The sequence below is a fragment of the Paramisgurnus dabryanus genome, chromosome 5, assembly GCF_030506205.2.
Source record: "Paramisgurnus dabryanus chromosome 5, PD_genome_1.1, whole genome shotgun sequence".
NCBI lineage: Eukaryota > Metazoa > Chordata > Actinopteri > Cypriniformes > Cobitidae > Paramisgurnus > Paramisgurnus dabryanus.
In genome coordinates, this window is record NC_133341.1 from 6,746,201 (window position 1) to 6,772,586 (window position 26,386).

General features: G+C 36.0%; 1 protein-coding gene and 1 long non-coding RNA gene across 12 annotated transcripts in view; both read left to right on the top strand.

Moving 5' to 3' along the window:
• The window catches only part of mef2cb (myocyte enhancer factor 2cb), a 143,541-nt gene extending 129,832 nt beyond the window's left edge, over positions 1-13,709 (top strand). For 5 of the 8 annotated variants that reach the window (XM_065263032.2, XM_065263024.2, XM_065263026.2 and 2 more), the window contains 4 exons: positions 10,296-10,468; positions 11,482-11,611; positions 12,110-12,245; positions 12,614-13,709. In XM_065263032.2, the coding sequence (XP_065119104.1) occupies positions 10,296-10,468; positions 11,482-11,611; positions 12,110-12,245; positions 12,614-12,977 (803 nt within the window). In that variant the 3' untranslated portion in view covers positions 12,978-13,709. The remainder of the gene's footprint in view (positions 1-10,295; positions 10,469-11,481; positions 11,612-12,109; positions 12,246-12,613) is intronic. The other 3 variants (XM_065263028.2, XM_065263025.2, XM_065263029.2) reach the window with 3 other exon arrangements.
• A 670-nt stretch (positions 13,710-14,379) lies between these two features.
• The window catches only part of LOC135744718 (uncharacterized), an 86,124-nt gene continuing 74,117 nt past the window's right edge, over positions 14,380-26,386 (top strand). For 2 of the 4 annotated variants that reach the window (XR_012336674.1, XR_010530822.2), the window contains exon 1: positions 14,380-20,811. This is a non-coding gene — a long non-coding RNA (uncharacterized lncRNA). Of the gene's footprint in view, positions 20,812-22,469; positions 22,738-26,386 lie in introns of those variants that run through there. The other 2 variants (XR_012336673.1, XR_010530821.2) reach the window with 2 other exon arrangements.

Genomic DNA, 26,386 nt, shown 5'->3' on the forward strand with positions numbered 1-26,386 from the left:
TTCTACAATCACCCCTGTATACATGCGTTTTAAAAGTTACTTTAGCAATTAATAGCTGATTCCAAATTTTATCTTTTTTTTTTTAAACATTACAACATTAACTTAGTTTTCTAGATGTTTCTCTGTTTTACGAATGTATGAAAATGTAATAAAAGGTTTTGCATTAACACTGTTTCCATAATGCTTTTTGACTATTTTATAAACTACAAATAATACATTTCAGGAAGTGTAAGTAAGTCAGTCATAAAGCAATGTATTTCCAGAAAATGATATTTTCCAGTTGTGGCTGGTGCTAAAAAAATGGGGGGGGACGCATACAAACTTGAAATTAAACTTTTACTGGGGTAATGCAGGTCTGTAAATAGCCGTTTATCAGGTGATAAATATCATTACTGCTTAGCTAAAATGCTGAAAATTTTACTGTTGAAGTCTAAATCATGAAATAAATTTGCTATGAATGTGTAAATCTGAGTATAATGTGGGTTTATTATCAGTAATGAACTAATCATGGTAATCATTCACACACACTCACAAACACACTAGAGTTTGCGTTAGACTATTTCATTTGAAAAATTATCCGTCATTTCATGTTTTAATGATAAGAATTGTTTTCGTTCACCTGTTCATTTCTAATCATGAACTTACAAGACGAGCATTCAAGTTCAAATGTGTTTATTTTGTGAAGAGAACATATGATGAACAGAGACTGTGCACCACTTTACATGTTTAACATCACATGAAGCAGATTAATGAATTATTTTTTTCTCGCAGCTGAGGCGATAAAACACACATACTTTGTGCTGAACAGGCAAATATGAACAAATCAAAACACAAAATACCATTGCGATAAAAATAGCAACAGGCGTGTAAAAATCTGAATTGAATTAAACACTCTGTATCTGAAATCTTTTGTAATAAACGCATGGAGACAGATAAGACTCTTGTTATTAGATTTTGTGTTTTTACCTCAGATAGACAACGCAGTTTTACTTCTGTTCTGGAGATTGATCGCGTGCTCTTACATTACGCTTCGATTAACGCGATCTGACACACACACACGCACGCATGCGCACGCACGCACACACACACACACACACACACACACACACAGTAAAGTTGCCTATTCACAGACCAGTACGTCGCAACAAAGTTGACTAAGCCACGGAAAATACCGGATTATCTGAGCATCATGTCCACGCAAAGGCAGCTCAAATGCAGCACAAAATTTCACCCAGTATATCACGCAGACTTATAAACAGCAAACAGGGAAATAATAAAAAGCATTTGATAGCATCCAGCTAACGTTAGCCAACTCCGTTTGCCATAAGTCCTGGAAAAGCATGTAAACTCCACCATGATAATTTCCTGCTGCTCAATCTGGTCCAAGCTCCTTAATCCTTTATTTATTCTTCAACTGAACGTCTTGTAAAGGGTGATTTTGTAAGCATAAAATTATATTTTCTTTTCTCTCAAGGTATTTCACTTGTTTTCACTGATCAGTAAAGTATTTAGCAGTTACATGGCTATCTGCAGCGCGGTTATGAGACTCTGAAAACGATCCAATCACATGAGATCAAAGACATAAAAAACTATTATGATTCGCTTACAACATAAGTGGGAGGGTTTGGGGCGCACAGTCCTGCGCCCCAGGGCGGATCTCAAACCAGCCAATTAGAGCTCAGCCTCAGGTCACATGTTTTTACCCTTTTTACTAACCTATATAGACACTCATTAGGGGTGCGCCCCAGACACACAAACATGACACACACACAACAAACTCAGTTTTGATTTTTTTTTTTTTTAATAAATGATAACATGACTAACAGTGAAATAGTACCACTAACGATTTTATTTGTATTAATTTGCATTATATATTTAACTTTTTGTAACATGTTGAAGTAGCTTTCATCTCTGGCCAACTTTGGGGGACTGATCTTTTCGAAAAAAAAAGTAAAGCACCCATTTGTTGAAACTAATGCAATGTGTACCACAAAAGCATGGTTCTTACTGAATTATGAGTTCTGGCTAAACCATATACTTTTCTTGTGTCCTCTAGCATATAAAGAAATTGATTGTCTATAAGCTTTGTAAATATCAGAGACGTTTTATTAAAAAAGGGAAGCAAGCATTAGTTATATAGTTGTGTTATGTATTGAGCTCATACAGTATTGTCTGATTTGTTTTAGCTCATTTTATCCAAACTGAGCACTGTAGCACACGCGACTCCACTTTCCTGCTACATGTCTGTCCTGTTTTGCTTATAGGATAATGACTATCATATGTTTGGAGTAAAGCATACTTAAAATACTTCACCATTTACTGCAGTAGTCCAGTTACCATCCTATTGGGAAAAAAATGTTTATGAGTTTTTGTATACAAGCACCATCCACTTGAAAGGGATAGTTATGAGGCAGCATACAGCCATACAGCCAGTGGCTTGACTTGTGGTTGCCTGAGAGACTTTGGATATATGTGAATGTCTGTGTATGCGCTTGTGTATGTGTGGGTCTGCCAGTCTCAGCCACTAACCAGTGGTCACTACAGAAGCATGGCTTAGGTTATTTAAATCAGGACAGTAGACCCTTTAAACTTGGCTTCTGGGTTGCTGAGACACAGCTGGGTAACCTTGTCTGGCCCAGGGGCCATTGTATGAGGTTGAGGGTAAAGTCTGTCAACTGACCCCCTCTCTTTACTGTCTCTGATGCACAAAAGTGCCACTTGTTAGTGTGGCCCTTCTATCTACATTCAAGGTCTGTGACCATCAAATGTAACCATTGTACTGGTGATAAAAGAGCTAACAGAAGCCACAGTGTGGAGTTGATGCAGGCTGCCACTCTGGAAACAAGAGTTAAAGAGAGTCAAGCGAAACAAGTCTTCTCAGTTTTAATGGTCTAACAGAAAATAAGATATGCATATTTAATCCTTTTTTTCCCATTTAAACCGCTCTCTCATTTTACCAGAGGTGTGATATCCTATTGTACCCTTTTTGTTATTCGTTTATTTCTGTATATTTGTGGTGGATAAGCTATGTAGTGGGTACCACCAGTGACGTGTTTACCCACCATGTAAAGCCCGCAATTGCGTGGGGCCCCACATGTTTGGGGGGACCCTACTGGCCACAAGCTGTTAACTTATTTAATGATTTCTTTTTGACATCATGACATGCGGCCCAGATACAAAACAATCATAAATAAATAAATATATATATATATATATATATATATATATATATATATATATATATATATATATATATATATATATATATATATATATATATATATATATATATATATATATATATAATGCACATTTATATGCGTGGCTTAGATGTGGGTTTGAACAAATCCAACACACTTTCAAAGCTATGCTTCCTGCGCCCCCCAGTTTGGGAACCAAACTCAACCATCAAGTTGTCTTTTGTGACTTTGGGCTTCACACCTGTGATAGGTGGTTTGGTTTGATCAGTGACACGCATTATATTTTGTTCCAAACTCGTTGTGACATACAAGTAGAAACACAGGCAATACATAAATCTTATACTACGGGTCTGTTGAATGCTTGAATCTGATTGGCTGATGAACATTCTGAGGTGTGCAATTAGTTTCTGGGAAATGCACGGCAAACGTAGTTCCAGGCTGCTCTCTTGACCACAGTACAGTTCCATATCACTTTGCATAGATAACTGTAATAACGGACTAACAAAAACAACATGACAGATGATTTTCCGAGGCAATAACAGTGCTGTTTGGATATGCACAGAGGTAGCATTGTTCACACAATCTCTCTCTCTCTCTTTCTTTCTCTCTCTGTGACTCTGTTGCTATATAATATAATAACTGCATTAGAATGCTATCAACGGCTCAAGCCTCCATTGCCAGCTTTAAAATGACGTTTTGGATCAAGCAAAAGAGCCATTGAAGGAGACGCGGAAGAATTTGTCCTATTCTCCGCTTCCGTTGTGGCCTTGTCACCACCTCGGGTGTGCATTACTTTTCTAATAATTCACCGGCTCGTCGTCAATTATTCCTTACACTAAAGATGAGATTTTAATGACATTGATGAGTCAGAATATGTATGTCTAGTCTATATGCTTGTTGTATCTCACAGTAAAGTTGTTTCTGCAATAAGAACATGAGAGTTATGTGATTCCCATTATAAATCAAGGCAATAACCAAATAATTTGCTGGTGTTTATTAGTTCAGCTTGTTAATTCAGTCTGAATCTAATTATTATTACCCATATCTATTTAACAGTTTACATTGTTTAAGTACATCCTATAAGGAGTTTGCAAGCAAATTATATTTCTAAGAGGCTTTTGAAAATATTTTTGTATACAAAAGGGGGGCCTGATTGAAAAAGATTGGGAACCACTGGCTTTAGGTAAAGCCAAGACCTTTATTTTGTTTTACAGAGAATGATTCTGTATAATTTTGAATGGACAATGAACACTATATTTATTTTTTAAACCTAAAATTTTTGTTTTTAGCAAATTGTTACAATATTTTAAGTTTTAAGTTTTTTTATATTTAAAATCTGGGGTATATATGTCTAACTTAATTCGATATACACAATATTACTGTTGTGCAATTCAAAGGAAAACCTTATATTGGGGCATGGGGGGCCCCAGGTCCTAGGACTTTGCTTAGGGCCCCCAAAAGGTAAACACGCCACAGGGTGCCACTTACGTAATTTCATCATACTCTGTATTTTTTTAAAATTAAGAATTAAATTTAATCCATAGTAAACCCATATTTAATGGCAAACATTCTGATTCACACAGAAGGACCTTTATATTTTGACTTTTTCAAAATTAATTGCTGTTAAAAATAGTTATGTTAGTTATTTGTGGCACCAGTAGCCTGGCATGCTCAGACAACGACAAACCCCCTGCATTGTGTATTTATGCATGTGTGACACCTTGTGTTATGCTTTGAGTTATGGTGGAGGCTTAGGGTTTAAGGTGAAGGCTTTGGGTCGTAGAATGACAGTTGATCTTTTTTTTGTTTATTGCTTGTGGCCATATGCTTCTACCACAACTTGCCAATTTAATTCAGTGATCATTGAATCAGCTGTACATATGAAGATATTTCAGTTGCTCTAGTCAAACCTCAACACTGTATCAACCAACATGGACAATGGGATTAAACAAGGCTGTTAGACCACAATAAGAAATTAGAGAGGGTTTGACTTGCATGAACGCAAGCATGTATCAAACCACACTTGCTGGTCAGCTTGCTTTGACGCTAAGTGGGAATTTAACCAAGCCCATTTACAGTTAAGCCTCCTCTGAAGAGCCCCAGAAATAGAATAGGGACCTTTATTATCAGTACACATCAGGAGGTTTGTGTGTGAGGAGGGGACCACTAGTTTCTGGGCAGCTGTAGCTGTAGTACTTCCCTATTGTAAGGGTGATAGCTGGGCCTCAAGCATTCAGGGAAAAGACTTATGTGGCTTTTGCAAGGGAGTCAGGAAACTATACTGTAGGTCACTTTCGTGGCCTGGTCCACAGGTTTTGGCTTTGAGATGCCATTCTTAGACTTACAGAACAATAAATTGTTATCACATAAGTTGAGAGAAATCAGCTTAATGCTGCATATTGGCCACCTGAATCCCAGCTGTGCCGCTTCTGATTCATAAATCAAACAGCCGTGGCTCGTTTATCTCAACTGTCTAGCGCAAGCGTCCTTATGTGAACCTATTTTTGCTGTCTGTCTGCCTTCTAAGGGTTACTTTAAATCCTGTTTGGTATTGATAATCAGTAACAACAGAGGTCTATTTGTGAAATGCACCCTGGCTTGTATGATGTGAATGGTCCATATGTTTTTTTATGATTGGCTCAGGATGTACTGTTCTGTACATGCCCCTTTAATTAATCTCACACACATCATGGATTCAGAGGTTTCTATGGTTACCAGAGCAGAACAGATGACAATCTCTTTGAATGGTTCGATCTTATAGTGATTTGTTCAGCTTTTTGCAGTAACAGGAAGTGCTTGGAATTTCTTATTGTTCCATTTCCATCTGTCAGGCTTTTACTGTAAATGCGTTCAACGGAGAAATCTGTCAGAAAAATTGCAGTAATAGCACAGTTAAAAGGCACAGATATTCACTGACACTTAAATATTGCCCTAGTTTATTTGTTGGCTTTAATAAATACATTTTTCTTTTAAATGTTTTATTTCCTCGTCTATACATATTCGGATGTTTTATTTCCTTGTCACTTATTCGCACAAATGTGGCTGCGAGAAGAGCTCCAGCCAGCTGTTAAAGAGCCCGGCACTTCACTGTTTGTGAAGACAGGAAATACATCCACCTGAACACACTTATACAAACACGGTCTCTCTCACAATTGCAGTTACTTTTCCTGATTCCAACTCATGTCCTCCTTATTTTTCTTGAATCGTGCAAATTGGTCTTTCAAGACGTCTCATTTCAAAACAACAAAAACCATTGCCTTCAAATTAAAGAAAGATCACCAGGCAAAATTGCATAGGACGACATCTGCGTCTAGTTTTCCTCTTGAGTATATGATTGGGAAATTCATTTATGTCTACCGTATAATTCCTTTCTCGCTTTTAAGTGGCAAAAGCCATACAGCACTCACAATTTTCCCCCTCAAAAGTGGAAACAAGGTTTTGGATTGAAACAAAGACATTCTGCTTCTCCTCCTCTTTTTTTCAGTATAATGTATCCCTCTGGCTCTGTGAAGATGAAGTCGGCCTAGCAATTGTGGATGAGGAATAACGATTTCTTGTTTGATCCACTTCTGGTAGTCATAAGAGAAAGCCACATGCGCACACATGTAGTTATCATTGATTGCCAAATGACGGCCAATGCTGTCAATAGTTAAGGGCCATGCATTTTTATGTTATAGAGACTGCTTGCCTTGGGAAATGAGATGTGATAGTTGCAACCTTCCTGTCATGCTCCAGATGGGCCCTGAAGTGATCTTTAAAAGCGACAAATAATGGCTTTGAAAATGAATAGAATATCATACAGAATCCATTTACTGCTTCACATGTGCATTCTCGTACTTTGTGTAAATTCCAGTAAAGTAATTTGTGAATTGAATATAAAGGATTTTCTTCTTCCATAATTTATCCCATATAAGCTAAATTAACTTAATCAATATAAAGTACACAAATAATGCAATGCAATTTAGTACAATACAATACAAAATAGTACAATACTGAATAGTAATGGTAATAGTAATAGTAATAGTACATACAGTGCAAGGTCTGCTCATGATTTAAAATGAAAAAGTTTTAAAGTTGTTATAAACTAATATTATAAACTAAAATGGAAGGTGTTTTCTTCCTAAATAGAGGCTGTTATTTAATGAGCATGGCTACAAATACTTATAAAGCACAAAGATTTAGCAATGCCACCTGTCTCTATTCATCTAACACCGGCCTCTTAACGATGAGCCCACAGAAGCAACAAACACTCTCCACATTTTCATCTCTCAGCTTCTCCAAAAAGTCACAATATTGAAACAGAAACATTCTCATAGCAGACACTAAAATTAGACTTAGTGCTTTCTATATGCCCTAATAATTTTATGGTAGTAACATACACAAAGTACATTGAGGTGACAGTTTTGGGAAAAATATTAGTACAGCTTTAAAAAAAAAATATGCAAGGACATACGCTATAAAAAATTCCTTGTTGCAGTTACATTTTTAAGTTTAAACAACTTGAATTAAAAAGTCAGTGAGGAGTTTGTATAAATAAAAAATAAATAAAGTTGAATGGGGTTAAGTTCCTACAACTTTTTTATATTTTAGCAACTCCTAACTAGTCAAAATATTTAAAATGACTTATTAATTCAAGTTGTTTAAACATTTAACTCGTTTCCCGCCATTGACGAGTTATCTCGTCAATTAAGAGTAAACATTTGCATGAAAAAACCTGATGAGGTTTTATGTTAATCTGTAATACCACAATTACTTAGCCAATTTTTAAGCAAAAAAAATAAATAAAATAATATATATATATATATATATATATATATATATATATATATATATATATATATATATATATATATATATATTTACACATTTTAAACTCTGTGTATGTTTTGATAATCATTCTGAATCTGATCTCTAACAAAATTCCTTTACAAAAATGCAATTTTTTCAGCTTTTGGTAAAAATTGTGTATTTTTAAAGAAAAATAACCATATTTAAGATTTTATAAGAAGATAAAAATATATAGCTAGGATGAAACTTTTTTTCCCCATTTTGTTTGTTTGATTATTGAAAGTAGAGGGTTTGTTCTTTCATTTGATGTATTTGTATGTGTGTGTGTGTGTGTGTGTGTGTGTGTGTGTGTGTGTGTGTGTGTGTGTGTGTGTATAAAATTTTCCTGGAAGGCATTTTGTGACATTTTTGTGAACCCTGACCCTAACCCATGGGCGTAGATTTAGGGTGGGACGCTAGGGACATGTCCCTACCAATATTCAGGGAAGACTGAATTGTCCCTAGCAATAATTTCGACCAAACAATTAATCTGTATTTATATATAACCACTGATGTCCGTCTTATTCTTGTGTTTTCTATTTTTACTTATTATATTTTTTTCAGGAATCATTTAAATGAGATTAGAAATCTTTTGCAATCCCGTTCTGTAAAAATAACGCTCTATGTGGTACACAAACAGTTAACAGCTTTCGTTCTCTGCAATGCCCGCCTCCGTAACTCACATCGCTAATATGATTGGCTTTGCATTTCTTTAGTCCCGCCTCTCTAACTCACATTGCTAATATGATTGGATTAGCATTTCTTGAGTCCCGCCTGTCTGTTTCACATCACTTTATGATGAGCTTGTCTTTAATCGCTACGTGTGATAGGATGGTTTCACTTTGTACAACGCGCCAAAGTTCACTCAACAAGACGCGCGTGATTATTCGGGCTACAGGTAAGTGAGGAAGAAAGTATTATTATACCCACTGTAACTGTTTCATGCACAAAAAAAAGTTGTGTCACATAATGATTCAAGGACAGTGTTTTCACCAATACACGACAATCCCATGTTAACCTAAGGAGTTACAAACTTGTGTCAACCTTTTATAAATGGGGTGGCAAGGTTATTTAGGGGGTCCCTAATCCATGAAAGAAAATAACCCCAACATTGTAAAAACATGAATTCATGTCATGATTGCTGAATACTTTACATTACTGCACTGTGGTCATTACTTGCACAGATGTAGACATAATGTAAGGTTGCATTTTAAACTTAAACTATTTTTTCACACTGATTAACTGTCTGTTAATGAAAAGAAGATTTAATGTGAACTACAGAAACGTTAATAAACGTTGTTCAGGAAACAGCATGATATACATACCTACTTCAACACTGGGATTTTTTTGGCGAAATTAAATTAAGAATTAAATATTAATTGCATATTCTTCAATGTTATAAAGTAAATATGGATTCATATACAATGTGATGTTCTTTTTTTTTTGACAAAGACTTAAACAGTTACTGTTTATTAGGCTCTAGGACATAACGAATTGTTTATTATAGTACATTAAATTTGGGATGGCACCGGGGGTGGCGAGTCAGATGTCACTGAGTAAAGTGCATACTGAGTTGTCTGTTGTTTATGTCAAGTAAACGGTGATAAACAGTTTTTGCAATGGGACCATTTTATTTATGTCCCCACCAATGCCAGAATCAAACCTACGCCCTTGCCCTAACCCCTTACTTTAAGAAATAATGTCAGAAAAAATATACTGTAACATAAAAATGATTAAGCTAAAAAAAATATGTTGTGGCCTGGACATTTCCTTGCCCTTTACAGAGACTGGCAAAAATGCATATTTTGAATCGTAATAGCATATTCAGATGTGTGTGACAGGGTGATTTGGGACAGTTAAATTAGTTTGGTTTGATGGGGGTTGAATTAAAGGGTGTGATGGTACAAGTGAATGAGTAGTGGTGGAGGTGAAAGTTGTGTGAAATGGTGTGGAAACATTGAATTGAAAGAGAACATTCTTGGTGAAAGATAGTTTCAATACTCTAGAAAGGATAAAACTGTGTTAAATGGCTGCATGTGGTGAAGGCTCACTGGAACCGTGTGGAGAACTGCAGACAGTGTTGAATAGAAGCGTTATAGTAGATGAAGCTGGAAATGGTGCATTCTGGTGCAGACAAGAGGGTGAAAGAAGCTTGCTTAAATTGTGAGACACGGTGAAAGCTTGATGTACTGAATTTGGCACTGTTGTGTGTAATGCATCTGATTTTATGCATCAGATTTTTTTCTTTCTTGCTTTCTCTCTCATTAGGAAACGGCTATGGAAACCATCGCAACTCTCCTGGACTTCTGGTGTCCTCTGGAGGCATGAACAAGAACATGCAGGCCAAATCTCCTCCACCCATAAACCTCGGGATGAACAGTCGTAAGCCTGACCTGCGAGTGCTCATCCCACCAGGAGCCAAGAACAACATGCCTTCTATTGTAAGTCCATCACAGTGTATTTCTGTCTTAGACATAGTCCCTGAGGTTTGGCTCCTCTGTGATTCTCCTCCCAAGAAATCTACCACGTGAAGTTGATAAACCCAAGTTAGACTTCTTTGGAAAACATGTTGACACCTTCTCAGATTTTGCTTATGTGTAGTAAAGTGTTTGCTTGTAAGTTTACATAGTATCATAGTGCCGCACAAAACCATTGGCTTCACTCAGCCCCCACTGTTATGCTAATGACACTAATTCTGGAATTATTGCCTTTACTGACATCAGTCTGAGGATGTTGTCCTTCTATTGGTAAGTGAGGCTGTCACTTAAACCGATGACAACCGGTGGCTAATAAACTTGAAAGCAATTTGTCATATAATTTGTGATAAATAACCTGTAAGAATTTAACTACAGTGGAGTTACTGTATTAGATGAATTTTTTAACAGCTAAGCTCTATAGTGTCACCTGGTGGTCATTTAAATGGCCTACAGTCAGTGGAACCCCTAATATTTTGACCTTTCAATTTCCACCTCTGCTTTTATTTACCTATATCCACATCAATATTTTAAAAATGCCAGCAAGTTGAGACAGGGAACATTTCCAACACTTCTGTTGCTGCTCTGCGAAAACAATGCATTACGAACTTAAAACAACTTGTATTTTCAAGTCAATTCAACCTACTATTTTAAGTTTTAGCTTAAAAAAGTTGACATAACTTAAAAATTCAATTTGAAATTGTTTAACTTAATAAAAATATGTGTTGATTTGACAAAAATGCTGCATATTTTTTACAGTGTGGTTCTGTTGTCTTGTAGACTTTGAGTTTCTATAGCGACCGAGTCCCCACTGAGATTTGAAAAGATAGGTTGAGAAGGTTCAGTGGTGTTTAATATCAAGTGATTTTTTCATGATTAGGGTGGTGATGTGTGTTGCTTTTCCTATACTGCATTATAAGGTTATACTCTATTGTTTGCATATTCATCATATATATTGTCCCTCTTCTTTTTTCTTACAGAACCAGAGAATAAACAATTCTCAGTCTGCACAGTCACTGGCTACCCCTGTGGTTTCAGTAGCAACACCTACTTTACCTGGGCAGGGAATGGGTGGCTACCCATCAGCCATTTCCACTTCATATGGTACAGGTTTGCAGAACTCCACATGCCTTAAAATAAACATATACACACAAAATAAATTGTGTTTTATAGTTAAACATCACAAACGTTAATAAAATCACTACAGTAGAGAAAATGGATTTATATACCTTTTGATTATGGCTCATTCATTTAATTTGTTTATCTTAAGTGACAAATGGTCATTTATATTTGCCTAAAATATGAAACATACTCATTTTATAATCACATATCTAAAGGATCCAATGTAGATTTAATATATGCTAATCCAATTTAAAAAAGTTAACAAATTAATACACTTTGGACTAATAAAATGTACTCATTTGTCAAGTTTTGTTAAATGTAATAAACATTTAGGCCTACTAAATCTACATCGGATTATTTTAATTCGTTTAGTCTTTTTGTAATTCATCTGTCTGTCCAGCGGGTGGAGACAATGTTCATCATTAGAGCAGCACAAAATCTCACAGAACTTGCAAACATTAAGTCCAATTGTGTGTTTTCTTTTAGAATATTCCCTGAGCAGTGCAGATCTTTCCTCTTTATCTGGCTTTAACAGTGCCAACACTCTGCATCTAGGTTCAATGAGTGGATGGCAACAACATCAGATCCAGAACATGCAGCACTCTGCTCTCAGTCAGCTCGGGTAAGTTGAAACACACATACTAGCTGTCCAAAAATGTATCCATTTTTTGTATTCTTAGATTTATTTGTCTCTTTTAACAATGACAACAACCTAAATGGCATCAAATGCCCTATTCTTTTCCTTAAGCATTTATTATATATTCCTTTCTCTTTCTTTAACTAAGTTTTGTCACTATTTAAAATTAAATGTTTTGTTTTCATATTTAATCTGTTTATCACCAGGCTTTAAAATTTTATTGCAATTTTTTTAGTTACAAATTTTATAAAGTACTACTTCATTTTGTGATTGTATCTTTGTCACGTGTGTACAAGAGTGCATGAGCACTCAATAAAATTCATAACCCCCTTCATTTCCTTTCCTTTCTACAGAAATTGCTCTAGCACTCACTTATGTCAGGGTTCAAATCTGTCCCTGTCTTCTACTCAAAGCCTGCACATCAAGTCCGAACCTGTTTCTCCTCCTAGAGATCACTCGAGCAGCACCACGCCCATCGGCTACGGCCCTCTGCCGTCCCACTCGCAGCACCAGGGGCAGCACCCACAGGGGCGACCGGACTCGGGCCGTTCCCCCGCCGACAGCCTCAGCAGTTGCGGCAGCTCACACGAGGGCAGCGATCGCGATGAGCACCGTCCGGACTTCCATTTGCCTTTGGGTTTGGGCCGGCCTAGTCTGGATGAGCAAGACAGCCCGTCCATCAAGCGGGTCCGCCTGTCAGAGGGGTGGGCCACATGATCAGCTACGTCCATTTGAGATTCCCTTCTTCGATATTGACCTCCCCCGCGCTTAGCAACGTGGTTCAATGTCCCTCACACGTTCCTAATCTCTCTCTGCTTTTTATGATGAGTCACAATCAAAGTTTTGTTGTAGAGGGGAGGGAGTGCTCTCTAAATTACCTGTAACTTTTTTATGAGAGTTTGTCTGATCTACATTTTGTGATTTACGGGTCTTAGGAAGGGAAAGGGAAGGTGGATTAGTGCAACAGGGTTGGGGAGGGTTTAGTGGGCAGGGTAACTATGCATAACTTGTGCATTATGTGAAAAGAATTGCCATATATGCATATATATTTACACGTGTGTAGGTGTACATGTATGCAGAGTAACAAACCAACAAAAAGTGTCAGGTACTCTTTGTATTTTTCTTCTTCTTTTTTTGTATAAGTATTTAAACTTGCCTCAGTAACATTTGGGCCACAAGATTGCGGAGGTGACAGGTTAGCACTTGAGTTGTTGTACTAATATAATGTGTACAGATTGAATTTTTGTGCCACTCTCTAGAGGGCCCCTTCGCTATATGTACAGTATGTTTTGGGTGACAATGCCATGTTGCAGGTTCAACGTATTGTACATAGAGAAAAGGTAGGGATAAAGGGGGCAGGGTTAAGGTTGATAAGTATTGGTGATTTCACACAAACAAACAATTATGCAAGAATTTTGATGGACTGTACAGATTTATGTGCAGATTCCTGAGTTTTGTTAGGAATAAGAAAATATTTAAGGCCCTCCAATGAAAAAAAAAAACTCGCCCAGTGACGAAAGGATAGAAACAATAGCAGGACAGAGTGACGCTGAGTGGATGATGGACTTTTATGTAAGAGCTATGTTAATTCTGATGAAATGTAAAATCTAGGACTTGTGTTTATTGTTCAGTATTAAAAGAAGAAAAAGAGAAAAAAAATTATTTTACACTTTTTCATATCAAAAGGAATACAATGCAAAGCATTTTTGTGGCTTTTATAGTTTCTAAGAGCCAGAATGTGTTTTGATAGCTTTGCTTATATGAGAAATGACAGCAGAAGGAACGAGGAACCTTGGGCTTTAAATACCTAAGCCATGAAATCTGAAACTGTAAACTCTTGCTTTGCTCAATGTTTTTCCCTCTCTCTTTGTAGAAGTTTTGTCTTTAAAAGTGCATTTCTAAGTACTGAATAATAATATTAAGAATCTTTTTAAAATCTGTGAAATTAACATGCTTGTGTATAGCTTTCTAATATATGAATATATAGTAGTCAACATTTGAAGTGGATCAAAAACATTCACCAAATTTGTCCTAAAACAAGAACGGGTATTGGATATTGGTTTTAAGAAAACTTTTAGAAAAGGTTTTGATCCACTTCAAATGTTGACTAGTGTATATGATAAAATTTATGGTTATAACTTTTTCCCTTTTGTGGGGTTATGTGCAGTTGCACATTGTTACTTATTGTATTTTTTTTTCCACCGGATTGAGTCAGCGTGAGCACTTTTTTGTTCCCCAACTACCCTAATATTTTGGACCTTTATTAATAAGCACACGATCACTGCTTTAGAGTGGAAGATTCACAAAAATTATTTACATTGTCACGTTAATCAACATTGCACTGAACCATTAAAATATATGACCGAACAGTCATAGATACCTCATGACTGCTTGTATAAGCTTATATCATCAAGTGGATTTTGGCTGGTTTATTGTTTGTTTGTTTGTTTTGTGTTCTTTAATACTGATCTGTTAGTCTGTTTTTCTACCAAAGATAAAACATTTGCAGATTCACAGTCCTTTCTGGATTCAGGACCATTGTGTTTGCTCACAACTTCTTCATGCTAGTGGCTGGTACCTCCGACTCACCCTCCCAAAGCTTCAGATTACCTTTCACTGAAATGGGCTTGTTGAGAATTTGAGATTGTTCTCCCCTAGTAAATGTACAGTATTGTGTGAATTGCCATATGTGTTATATACGGTATATTGTCCATTTATGACTCTCCGGTTCATTTTCTATCATCATTTTTTATCATTTTCTTTTTTTTCCTCTTTCTTTGAGTGTTGTTTCCATAAAGTATATAAATAAAAAAAAAAAAATGCTGAAAAATTCTGTAGTAACAAATGTAGCTTGTACAAACCTACAATGGGTAAGATTGAGGGAGTGTTTTTGTTTTTTTTTTTTTTAAGAAAGAGGCTTTCAGCGGCACAAGCTGGACTTTGTCGCAACTTGAAGACAGATGTCATTAAATTAAACACATCTCTGTATCTCAAGGGACTTGATTCAGCTGTATGTAGTAAAAATCAATGTATGGGTTAAAATTGTTTTTCCTGCTGGGACTAAAAAAGGTATTTGTATTTTGCAGAGAATTCAGTAAAGTTACTGGCTTTCTTAGTTACACAGAAGTCCTGGTGTGATTTTTATTGTGTAGACTGATGTTGTAGATTCCCCTCAATTACAAGTTTGCATTGGTCAAACTTGACCAAGTAACACCACATTCAAAGCCCACAAAAGCATATAGCAAAAGCACGCACGCACGCACACACACACACACACACACACACACACACACACACGCACGCACGCACACACACACACACACACACACACACACACACACACACGCACACACACGCATTCTGGTTTCCATGTTTTATGGGGACATTCCATAGACGTAATGCATTTTATACCATACAAACTGTATATTCTATTCCCCTTACCTGCCCCATTCCCTAACCCCAACCATCACAAAAACCTTTCTTGTACCTTAGATTTTCAATAAACATCATCTTGTTAGATTTATAAGCTTGTTTCCTCATGGGGACATCAAAATGTCCCCACAAGGTCACAAAAACACTGGTATTCCTATCTTTGTGGGGACAATTGGTCCCCACAACGTGATAATTACCAGGTACACGCACACACACACACACACACACACACACACACACACACACACACACACACACACACACACACACACACACACACACACACACACACACACACACACATAATATATTTTACTACGAAGTTGTGCTGCAATCTACTTTTAATGAAAAGCTCAATGGAGATCTCAAGGAGCAGTCTTTATCCCACATACTGTATAATTTAACAGCAGTATCTGATGAAAATTTGTCATCTTATGAATACTGCATGAGTGACATTGATTCAAACACACATTATTTCTTGCAGTTAAACCTATCTGACGATATTCTAGTTAGCATAATCAATGAGTTCTTCATGAAACAACATGACATCCTAGCAGAATGTATTTCAGGAGATATTTTTGCTCTTGGACATGACAGTGCTAATTATGTGGCAACATTCAATCCAATGCGAGATTAATAGCATTTATTACGAATATTCTTTGTTATAGCCTATTCTCGTGTGTATCGTAAAATGTTTATTTTGTAAAACTTGAAGTTGTCCAATGCAACTGAATCGGATCTTGAAACGAAACGATGACTCCACTTGGCCACACGATGTCACCATTCTTTAATGTTTTTCAAAAATTTCAGCAAGGAAATTACAAGTCATTATGACAAGTCATTCAGATGGCCCATATGGTCTTTTTATTATCTTCATCTGCATAAATCTAAACACAAAGAACTGCTCTGTATTCAATGATATATTTATTGTACATATTGCTACATCCATATTGGAAGGTATTAATGGGCTATTTAAATTTTGCTTTCGTTCCCAGATTTCCATTTGTAATTAGCCTACATGTGTGTATTTGTGTATTTTTTTCTGCTCAAACTGTGTAGCTATAATTATGTTGTGTATGAATATTATCGTTTAATAAGAAGTTTTTAAAGAAATGACAACTGTGCATTGGAGTTCATTGTTTCTGTAAAATTTTTCTTAATCTAAAATATTATAGCATAACATTTCCAATTTCCGAAGTATTCGATGACTAATTCTATTAGGTCAACTTCATGTATCTACTTACCTTACCCTTTTATAGAAAAATAAAAAAATCGAACATTTGTTAGAGAAAATTCGAATCAAAGTATAATTTAAATGAAATTGTATTGTAATGTGGTCTATACGTTTCATATAAATATAATAGGTAATATGTTGTACCCTTATTTATACCATCACATTTTAAATGTAGTTATTCTTTAGTAGACTATTAATATACGATGGTCAGTAATCAGGTCACAACAAATACATGGTTTTAAAGTTTAATCAGTTCCAACAGGTTATTTATTATCAAAGGTCCCATTTATACCATGGCATAATACATATTATACACGTCAAAAAATAAATAAAATAACAAAATATCGTACAAAATATGTGAATACACGAAACGAATTACATTTTAAATGAAATTCTACCCTTCATAAACAGATACTGTGTTTGTCTTTATATATTTATATATTGACGTTTGGTAAATGTGTGGTTTCTTGTCACAAATAAGGGTAGTAATGATGAGCGAAAAATAAAGGAATCTACCAATCATTGTAATGTTTCAAGTTTTTCTTTTTTTATTACACTAATGGTAGTGCCATTGCATTTTTCCAACACGCGTGTGTTGCAGCATAAACCTAAACGTATAGCGTTAAAGCACATTAGCCTACTACAGAAAGCTGATTCTAACCCCAGATGAAGAGGAATTTTGCTACTGGCTCCCAGAGCCTAAAATGAATGTTATAACATTGCTACAACAACGATATCCAAAGTTATTTAGGATTTCAAAAATAACTTTGTCAAAACTGTGTTTCCTACACAAAATGTCAAAAATTTTACCCCAACTGTCACTGGGGCGGTACTCGTTTAAAAGTACAACTTTGCACCTGAAGAGTAAACTCCCTCTGTATATTATGTCAAAGTTACATATTGGTACCAAATCTATACCTGTATCTAATGGTACAATTTAGTACCTTTTTAAAAGGTACTGCCCAGCTGTACTGACACATATTTTGATTTTTTTCCAACAGTGTAGTGAAAGGCAGGTTTAAACGTTAATCTGATATAAGATATCATAACGGTTGTGTATTAATTGCACTGCGAATAATCTGGAAAAATTGAAAACTCACAGACAAATATTTTTTTATAATTCTCAAACAATTAACTTTATTTAAATTGGTAAATACATTGCATTTAATATTCTTGAAAAAAAAATTGCTACAACGTAAATGAAAGATTAATTGTCTTTAAGCCTGAGTAGTGGTATGAGTTTGCCACAACGTTTCGTAAACGCAGATCATCTCTAGTCCCTGTTTAAATTCCGCATGAATGATTAAAAAAAATCTTTGAAATCTTTATTAACATTGTCAAGTTTTAGTAGTGACTCACAAATATTTACCATTAACTAGAACACAAATACAAAATATATAAACATGATTTAGATTTCTTTGCAGGTGAGTAGCCTATTTCTTGTCAACAGCACAAAAAAGCCAATAACAATAATAATAACAACAGTAGTATTTGCTGAAAATAACAGACACTTACACGAATTTAACAGGCTCTACAGAATAATAATAAAAAACTAATTATTGCTGATTTAGTAGTGCTCAGATAAATATTCTTGCGGCGCAACTGTTGTGTGTATTGGATTATAAAACTACTATAGTTTTAGGCAAACTGACTTTTTATTTATGTATCATTATAGTTTGCTTACTGGTAAACTGCTGTAGCTTATCTATTTGTAATTCAGAAAGCGCAGCCTACAGTCTTATCTTGATATTGAAATATTGAAGATTATTATAGTTTAGGCCTAATCATTATTATAGATTTTTTTAACTAATAGATAGCATTCATCTTTAGTATAAAACATTTTTGCTTGTGCCACATTTAGATATTTATGTCATATTTATTTCTGCACCAGTTCCCTGTTGAACATTACACCACTAGATGTCGCCAAGTGTTATAAAAACACTTTGTTGATTATTCTCACGTTACATTCATTTTTAGGGAATATTAACTAAGGCTAAACATTAAACAATTACAATTTGAATCAAAACGTTGAATATTATAAAAAATATTAATTTACACGTTTAGAGAATTCAGGTTTCAATTAATGAGTAGCCTATAAATTGTGGTAATACATGCTAAATTAAATGTAACCCTTTAACAAGGAAATCTGGAAAAACTGCAATTAGTTGGTTTTATAAAATGTAAAGATGACTTTTCCTTAATTTATTCTCTATATCATATAGTAGGCTACATAATATGGATTTTTTGTCATATATAGGCCTTCTCCATAGCGTCTATATTTTATGTCTATTACAGTGATATTTTTGACAGAAAGAATAGCAAAAAGAAAAAAAAAGATAATATTTCGTATAAGAAGACATAACATTAAAGACTTACTTTAAATGATTGACACTAAATATGTTATTATTCGTTAATTGTTCACATTTGATTACGAACAGTAATTTAGATAAAAACCTTTTAACGGTGCATTCCACATGTTTGTTTTTTGATGTTGTTTTTGTTTTGCACTTTTGGTTTTTTGTTTCCATCACTGCAGGAATAACATACCCTTATTATTGTTTTATCTTGTTACAGCGAGAGTAGTCTGTAAAAGGGAGAAAATGTGTCTTATAAAAGAAAATTCTGCTATTCGTTTTATCTAATGACAGTCCTTAATCTAATGTAAAGTAAGATTAAGAGAAATAGAATCAACATACAAGCGCCCGTATTATTTTTCCTTTGTTTACTTCGGGCCTCATAAAGAGTCAAAAGTTGTTAACTGCTGTTAAAAAACTTAAAACGCGCTTTTCATTTTCCATTCAAGTCAAAGCAGCCCATTTTCATGATTTGCGTATTTATTGCAAGCGTAATACTGGCAAATTTGGAATTTTATGACACTCCTTGCGGTTCACTTAATACAGCGCATCATTTTGTGTCGTTTTATGTATTGTTTTTTTTTGTCGCTTGGAGTTAGTGTAAGAACAAGTTTGTTTTACATTAAAATATGACATCCTAAACCAAACCCCAATTCGAACACCATCTCCAAGCGACCATGGTTTCAAAAACATGTATACACCTATATATTAAATGACCTAATAAAGCAAATGCCAAATCTAACCCCAAAAGCAACAATGGTTTAAAAAACAGAAAAAGAGAAAACAATAGGCTACACAAAACGACACGAAAAGTTGAGCAGTATTAAGTTAACTGAAGGACTGGCATATCATATGCACGCAAAATTGAAATTTTGCGTAATACACGACTTTTCACACTGCATCCTATTTATACGCACTTCACATGATCGGTCAAAAACAATTAATGCTTGTTTAAAACAGGCCATCGTACAATATAAATAATATATATTGAATTAAGATTTTTATTATATTAAGAAATAAATCACATTTGCGTCGTGAGATATTGACACCCTTCATTGCTTAAAGGGAGCTGTGGGAAAGTTTGAATTCCTATAGGTTTTAAATATGCATAAGTATGGTAATCACGGTCCTGCTGTGTTGCAAACAGGCGCGGCCTGTCACACACGTCCTACACTTTGGACAGTATGAAGTTGCCAAGGTGACATAAGAAGTCCAAGTAAGTGTAATTTCTCTTTTTGATATCTGTTCATAAAGAGATGTGAAGGGACTGTTTGAGGACAGCATGCAAGCATACGACAGCACGTGTGTTGACCCATTGGGAGTAAATCTTTACGTGTGCTCGTCTGACCACTTCTGTTGGGTGCGAGATCAGCAAAGGTTCTCAAGATGAAGATCAGACGCTTTAGGAGTAGGAACTTTATGAGAGACACATCTACTATTGCGCAAAAAAGTCGGAAAGAGCCATGCCTCGAGAGTGAGAGGAATTATATTAATAGGAAAACGGATATTTGGCCTAATGATGACTTTAGGGGTAAGTTTTAAGGTCGATGATGTTTATGTAAATGAAAAGGAATGCTTCTGTTTGATATTTGGTTGTTTGGTTATTTTCTAAGCTACCAGTCCAGCGCATGTCAATTGTAACTAAAGAAATTAAGGCTGTTATGATACTAATTAAGTTTAATATATATATATATAAGATTTTAAAATGGTTAAAGTCTAATTGCAGTATGTTGATGTTATTTATTTTAATGCGCATGTAGGACTTGAAATTGAATACATTTAATAATTTGGTCTATTTGTTAGATAATAACCGTAACCTATGTATATTTTCATTTTATGTAAAAATGTTCTAACTTGCTTAATTTGCTAATTGCTTAAACAATTTGCTTATTTTTTGTTATAGCCGTTAAAATTTCTTTGTTCTCCAATCATCCCTTTATTTAGTATGCATATAACTCTATTTTAAATAGTATGTCAATTAACAAGTCCTAATGAAATAATAAGAAAAAACGTCATGCGAAACCATCTCCTCTAGTTATTACATTTAAACAGAATCGAAGACAATGCTAAACAACATCAACTCCAAATGCAGAAAAGTCTAACCTTCGCCAAATGAATCAACCAAAGACATAAAAAACAACGCAGCAAATGCACAAAAAATTAAAATGTACCTTTTAAATATGCATCAATATAAAAAATAATACACACACAAGGACCAACTGCGGTGAAGCTGTAAGAATGGCGGAGCAGACGTCTCATTATGCATGATGGGCGATTTCCCTGGCAAACAGTCTTCTATTCTTTACTGCATATTGTCCAATATTCACTGAAAAGAACGGCGCTTCCTTTCAATAAAACAGCAACTTACATATTCTTCCCCAAAAGAAACGAACCACCTCTATCCCGACGAGGGGAAATTACTCCGACTGCTGAAAGAAAGGATATGTTGGGGGATTTGCATATTTTATGCGCTAATTTCCCTGATGTATTTAAATATGGCTGCACATAGCCGATAGACTTGCTACGTCATTGGACGTGACCTCGTTATAAAATCTTAACGTGAATTCGTAATTCGTTTTACATAAACCGAAAGGCTATCAATAATTGAGGATTGAAAATGATTTAGAATTGAACGACGTAATTTTGAAACGTCTAGGCTCACAGAACAATAGTTATTTGAAAATAAATGCTTTTTGAATAATAATAATGTGACATATATTACTGTACATTATTACATGTAGGCTTATAATACATCTATGGCCCTGCGTGTTGGTGCTCTTGATTTTATAATGGACTTGAAAGTTTAAAAAAATTACTTTAATTCACAAGCCATGTTTAGATATTGATGTGAATTTTTTTCCAAGCTAATTATGTCCTCTCAGTGGCAAAGCTGCCCTTTGCGTTCCGTCAGTCAAAACGTATTGGGTAGAAGCACTCGGAGCAAATTAATTACCGCAGTCAAACCGTAACCTGGTCTGGGAACTCGGGACTAGTCCACGCCAATAGAGGAACAATGCCTCCTCAGATTAAGTCCAACAAAAGACCTGGCGAACTTGTTTGAATTTCAGAGCACGTCCTTTCTTTCAAAGAGAGGAGTGCCCCCTCCCAAACACCCTTCGTGAAAAAAAGAAAAGGAAAGAAAAGGGGGAAAAACATGCCGACCTTCTCTGCTCAACAGTGCACTTTTCTATTTGGTACTGCAGACAAATAGGTTATGGGAAACTTCACAACCCCTCCTCCCTCTTTCCCCATCTCACTGGTCCTAGCTTATACTGTATAGCTGTCGTTCTCGTGCGCTTGGTTTGTGCTCTTGTGAGGATCACGACGGCTCATGCACGCGTAATCAACTGAGTATTAGCGGCAATTTTAAACCGAAAACTTCCCATGCATGTCGGGTTGTTATTGAGACCTACAGCAGGAGAGTAGCGTCTGGTCACGTCGACTAACCTTTGCTCAAGTGAGTACAGCTGGAGACCTTTCTCAACTTCTTTATTTAGGGCCAATAGAAAATATTAGGTGCTTGTTTGAAAAATCTACCTTTGAGTTAATTGTCCAGGTATGAACCTAGCAGGTATTTTCTGAAGGCCATGGTCTACAACAATTCATATAAAGTTTCTGAGAAGTTGTTAAGTTGTAATGGTGTTATGGCTAGACAGTGTTTTCAAGTCGTACATTAGACATCTTTTATTTTCTATCACACAAATAGAAATGTATTTTTCGATGAAATGTAAAGTTTATTAAACGTCAGTATTTAGATATTGCATGGCACATGCAGAGTTTCTAGTTCATTTAAAAAGGTTATTGACTTGGTTATTCACTGAAAATTTTTTTTAATTCATTTTGCTTTGTTACTACATTACATGTCCTATTCAGTTAAATAATGTAATTTTCTGCAATTTTTTTTTATAAATTGTACTTTCTGTTGCTATTGTTTTGTATTATTCTTTAAATCAAATTCTGTTTCTTATATAATAATAACATGGCTTCTCATAGAAGACCAACGCAAACCGCAATATCAAACATGTATTTGAATGAGGGCTAATGTGTTCAAAAAGCAAGCATGCTATTACACCATCTGTCCTTTACGATTTGTCATGTCTGTTTGCCTAATATAGTGACTTTTAAAAATGAGTGACTTTTAAAAAAAATTATATGTGCTGATATCAGTGGCAGATATCGGTGGAACTAGGTGAAAATTAATTGTTAAAGACAATTTAATTGAGCAAGTTTTTCAGCTTTATGTCTTGAGCGCCCTCTTTACAAACACACACACACACACGCACGCACGCACGCACGCACGCACGCACGCACGCACGCACGCACGCACACACACACACACACACACACACACACACACACACACACACACACACACGCATTCTGGTTTCCATGTTTTGTGGGGACATTCCATAGACGTAATGCATTTTATACCATACAAACTGTATATTCTATTCCCCTTACCTGCCCCATTCCCTAACCCCAACCATCACAAAAACCTTTCTTGTACCTTAGATTTTCAATAAACATCATCTTGTTTGATTTATAAGCTTGTTTCCTCATGGGGACATTAAAATGTCCCCACAAGGTCACAAAAACACTGGTATTCCTATCTTTGTGGGGACAATTGGTCCCCACAACGTGATAATTACCAGGTACACGCACACACACACACACACACACACACACACACACACACACACACACACACACACACACACACACATTTTGGTTTCCATGTTTTGTGGGGACATTCCATAGACGTAATGCATTTTATACCATACAAACTGTATATTCTATTCCCCTTACCTGCCCCATTCCCTAACCCCAACCATCACAAAAACCTTTCTTGTACCTTAGATTTTCAATAAACATCATCTTGTTTGATTTATAAGCTTGTTTCCTCATGGGGACATCAAAATGTCCCCACAAGGTCACAAAAACACTGGTATTCCTATCTTTGTGGGGACAATTGGTCCTCACAACGTGATAATTACCAGGTACACACACACACACACACACATTCTGGTTTCCATGTTTTGTGGGGACATTCCATAGACGTAATGCATTTTATACCATACAAACTGTATATTCTATTCCCCTTACCTACCCCATTCCCTAACCCCAACCATCACTAAAACCTTTCTTGTACCTTAGATTTTCAATAAACATCATCTTGTTTGATTTATAAGCTTGTTTCCTCATGGGGACATCAAAATGTCCCCACAAGGTCACAAAAACACTGGTATTCCTATCTTTGTGGGGACAATTGGTCCCCACAACGTGATAATTACCAGGTACACACACACACACACACACACACACACACACACACACACACACACACACCACAGAGAGAGAGAGAGAGAGAGAGAGAGAGAGAGAGAGAGAGAGAGAGAGAGAGAGAGAGAGAGAGAGAGAGAGAGAGAGAGAGAGAGAGAGAGAGATTGTGTGAACGAGGCTATACTGTAATTGAACTGTGATTGATAGGTTTGTTATCTATTTACTGCACTTATTTTAAAGCTGTCACAGGCATTAAACAATCAAACGCATTAAGCATTCGTTTGAAAATAGATATTCTAAAAACCCACGGTCAGAACAAGCTGACATCGATGCTATACGATGGGACTGGCTCTGCTATACTAAACTTTAGTTATTAAGTGGCAGTTCAAGAATTGTGGCAAAACATTTTAATTCAGTCTTTAAGCCCCGCGAATCAGAACAGTTGTTATTTCTTCTCAACTACTTACATTAAGCTCGACTGTCGCCACAATGTTGGCAAGAAATTTATTTACGTGTTCAGCAAAAGTGCGCGAGGATTGCAGCCTCAACCTGATACAAACGCACTCTGGAGATTTCTAATTGCATCATCATCATTGCCTTACACTCCCGTGGTCAGAGACCTTTGACCTTCTCTAGCTGGTCCATATTTTGGTATTGGAAGCCCGTCCTCCGCTTACCCCCTCCGCCCCCCCACTCCTCGAGATGTGGCCCTGTTCCCTTTCTCAGACCGCTGGCAGCAGCAACACAATCCTCCTCTCGTCTCGCTTATAGCAGCTCTCGGGGATCTGTGGCGTTTCCGATCTCATCCGTGAACGGACAACCTGCCACCACTCAGCCAAAAATAAGAGCGAGATCTATCCATAAAGTGCCGAAAGAAAACGCGATGTTATTTCCTTGTGCACTTTTTTCTTCGGAAATCGGATTTTTCCTTTGTATAATCTCGCTGCCGGTTCCGTGGGATATCTATCGCCGCTGCTGCCACGATTTAATAGAGCCAAAGGAGGCTTTTGTGAGATCGGGAGGTAATTTGCAATGCAAATGATGGCCTGTGCGAGGATGACTGCTTCTTATTCGGCAGGCTCCCTCACTCCACTCTTATTGTTTTAACGTTAAGTGCACCGATGTCAAATGGATTATGGCTTCCGTTTTGATCTTTATTACCCTGTGAAGAAACGGTTATTCGTTTTAATTAATTCTTCTTTTTAACCGTGAAGTGAACTTTTAATAACTTTGAAACTGGATGAGTTGGCAGTCGAGAAGTTCCATGCTTTTTATTCTTTTTTAGCAACTTCGCCTGGATATATTTTTACACAAGACACGGAGGATTACAGTTGTGGAATTGGAAGCGAGTTGTTATCTTTGGTTATCTAGCTGTATGAGTATGTTGGACTTCATAAAGCTAGATAACCGAAAGTAAAAACTGCCTCCTGGCTCTTCGAAAACTCTGGATGATAAATAAAAGGAAGATCTTTTTAAAAGAATAACAATATACGGAAACTCTGATAATTAATTGTAAAACTATTAAACAAAATGTCATTTAAGAATTTAGTTTTGACATAGGTTTTGTTTGGTATTGGGGTTGCTTTAAAATCATGCGCGCACTGTATTGGTTGAAATACAGGTTACTGAAAATAGTTAAACCCAACAAACTGAAAGTTTGACAGTAAAGTATTGTTTTAGCTAAGATAAGAAAATACTATTAGTAGAAAATAGTCCAGCGTATATGATCTCACCGATTGACTGACTGTTAGAGATGAACCCACGTGCTCACTATTTATTTCAGCTCGGTCGCCTTTGGCCAGGAAACGGCGCTGGCATCCCAAACT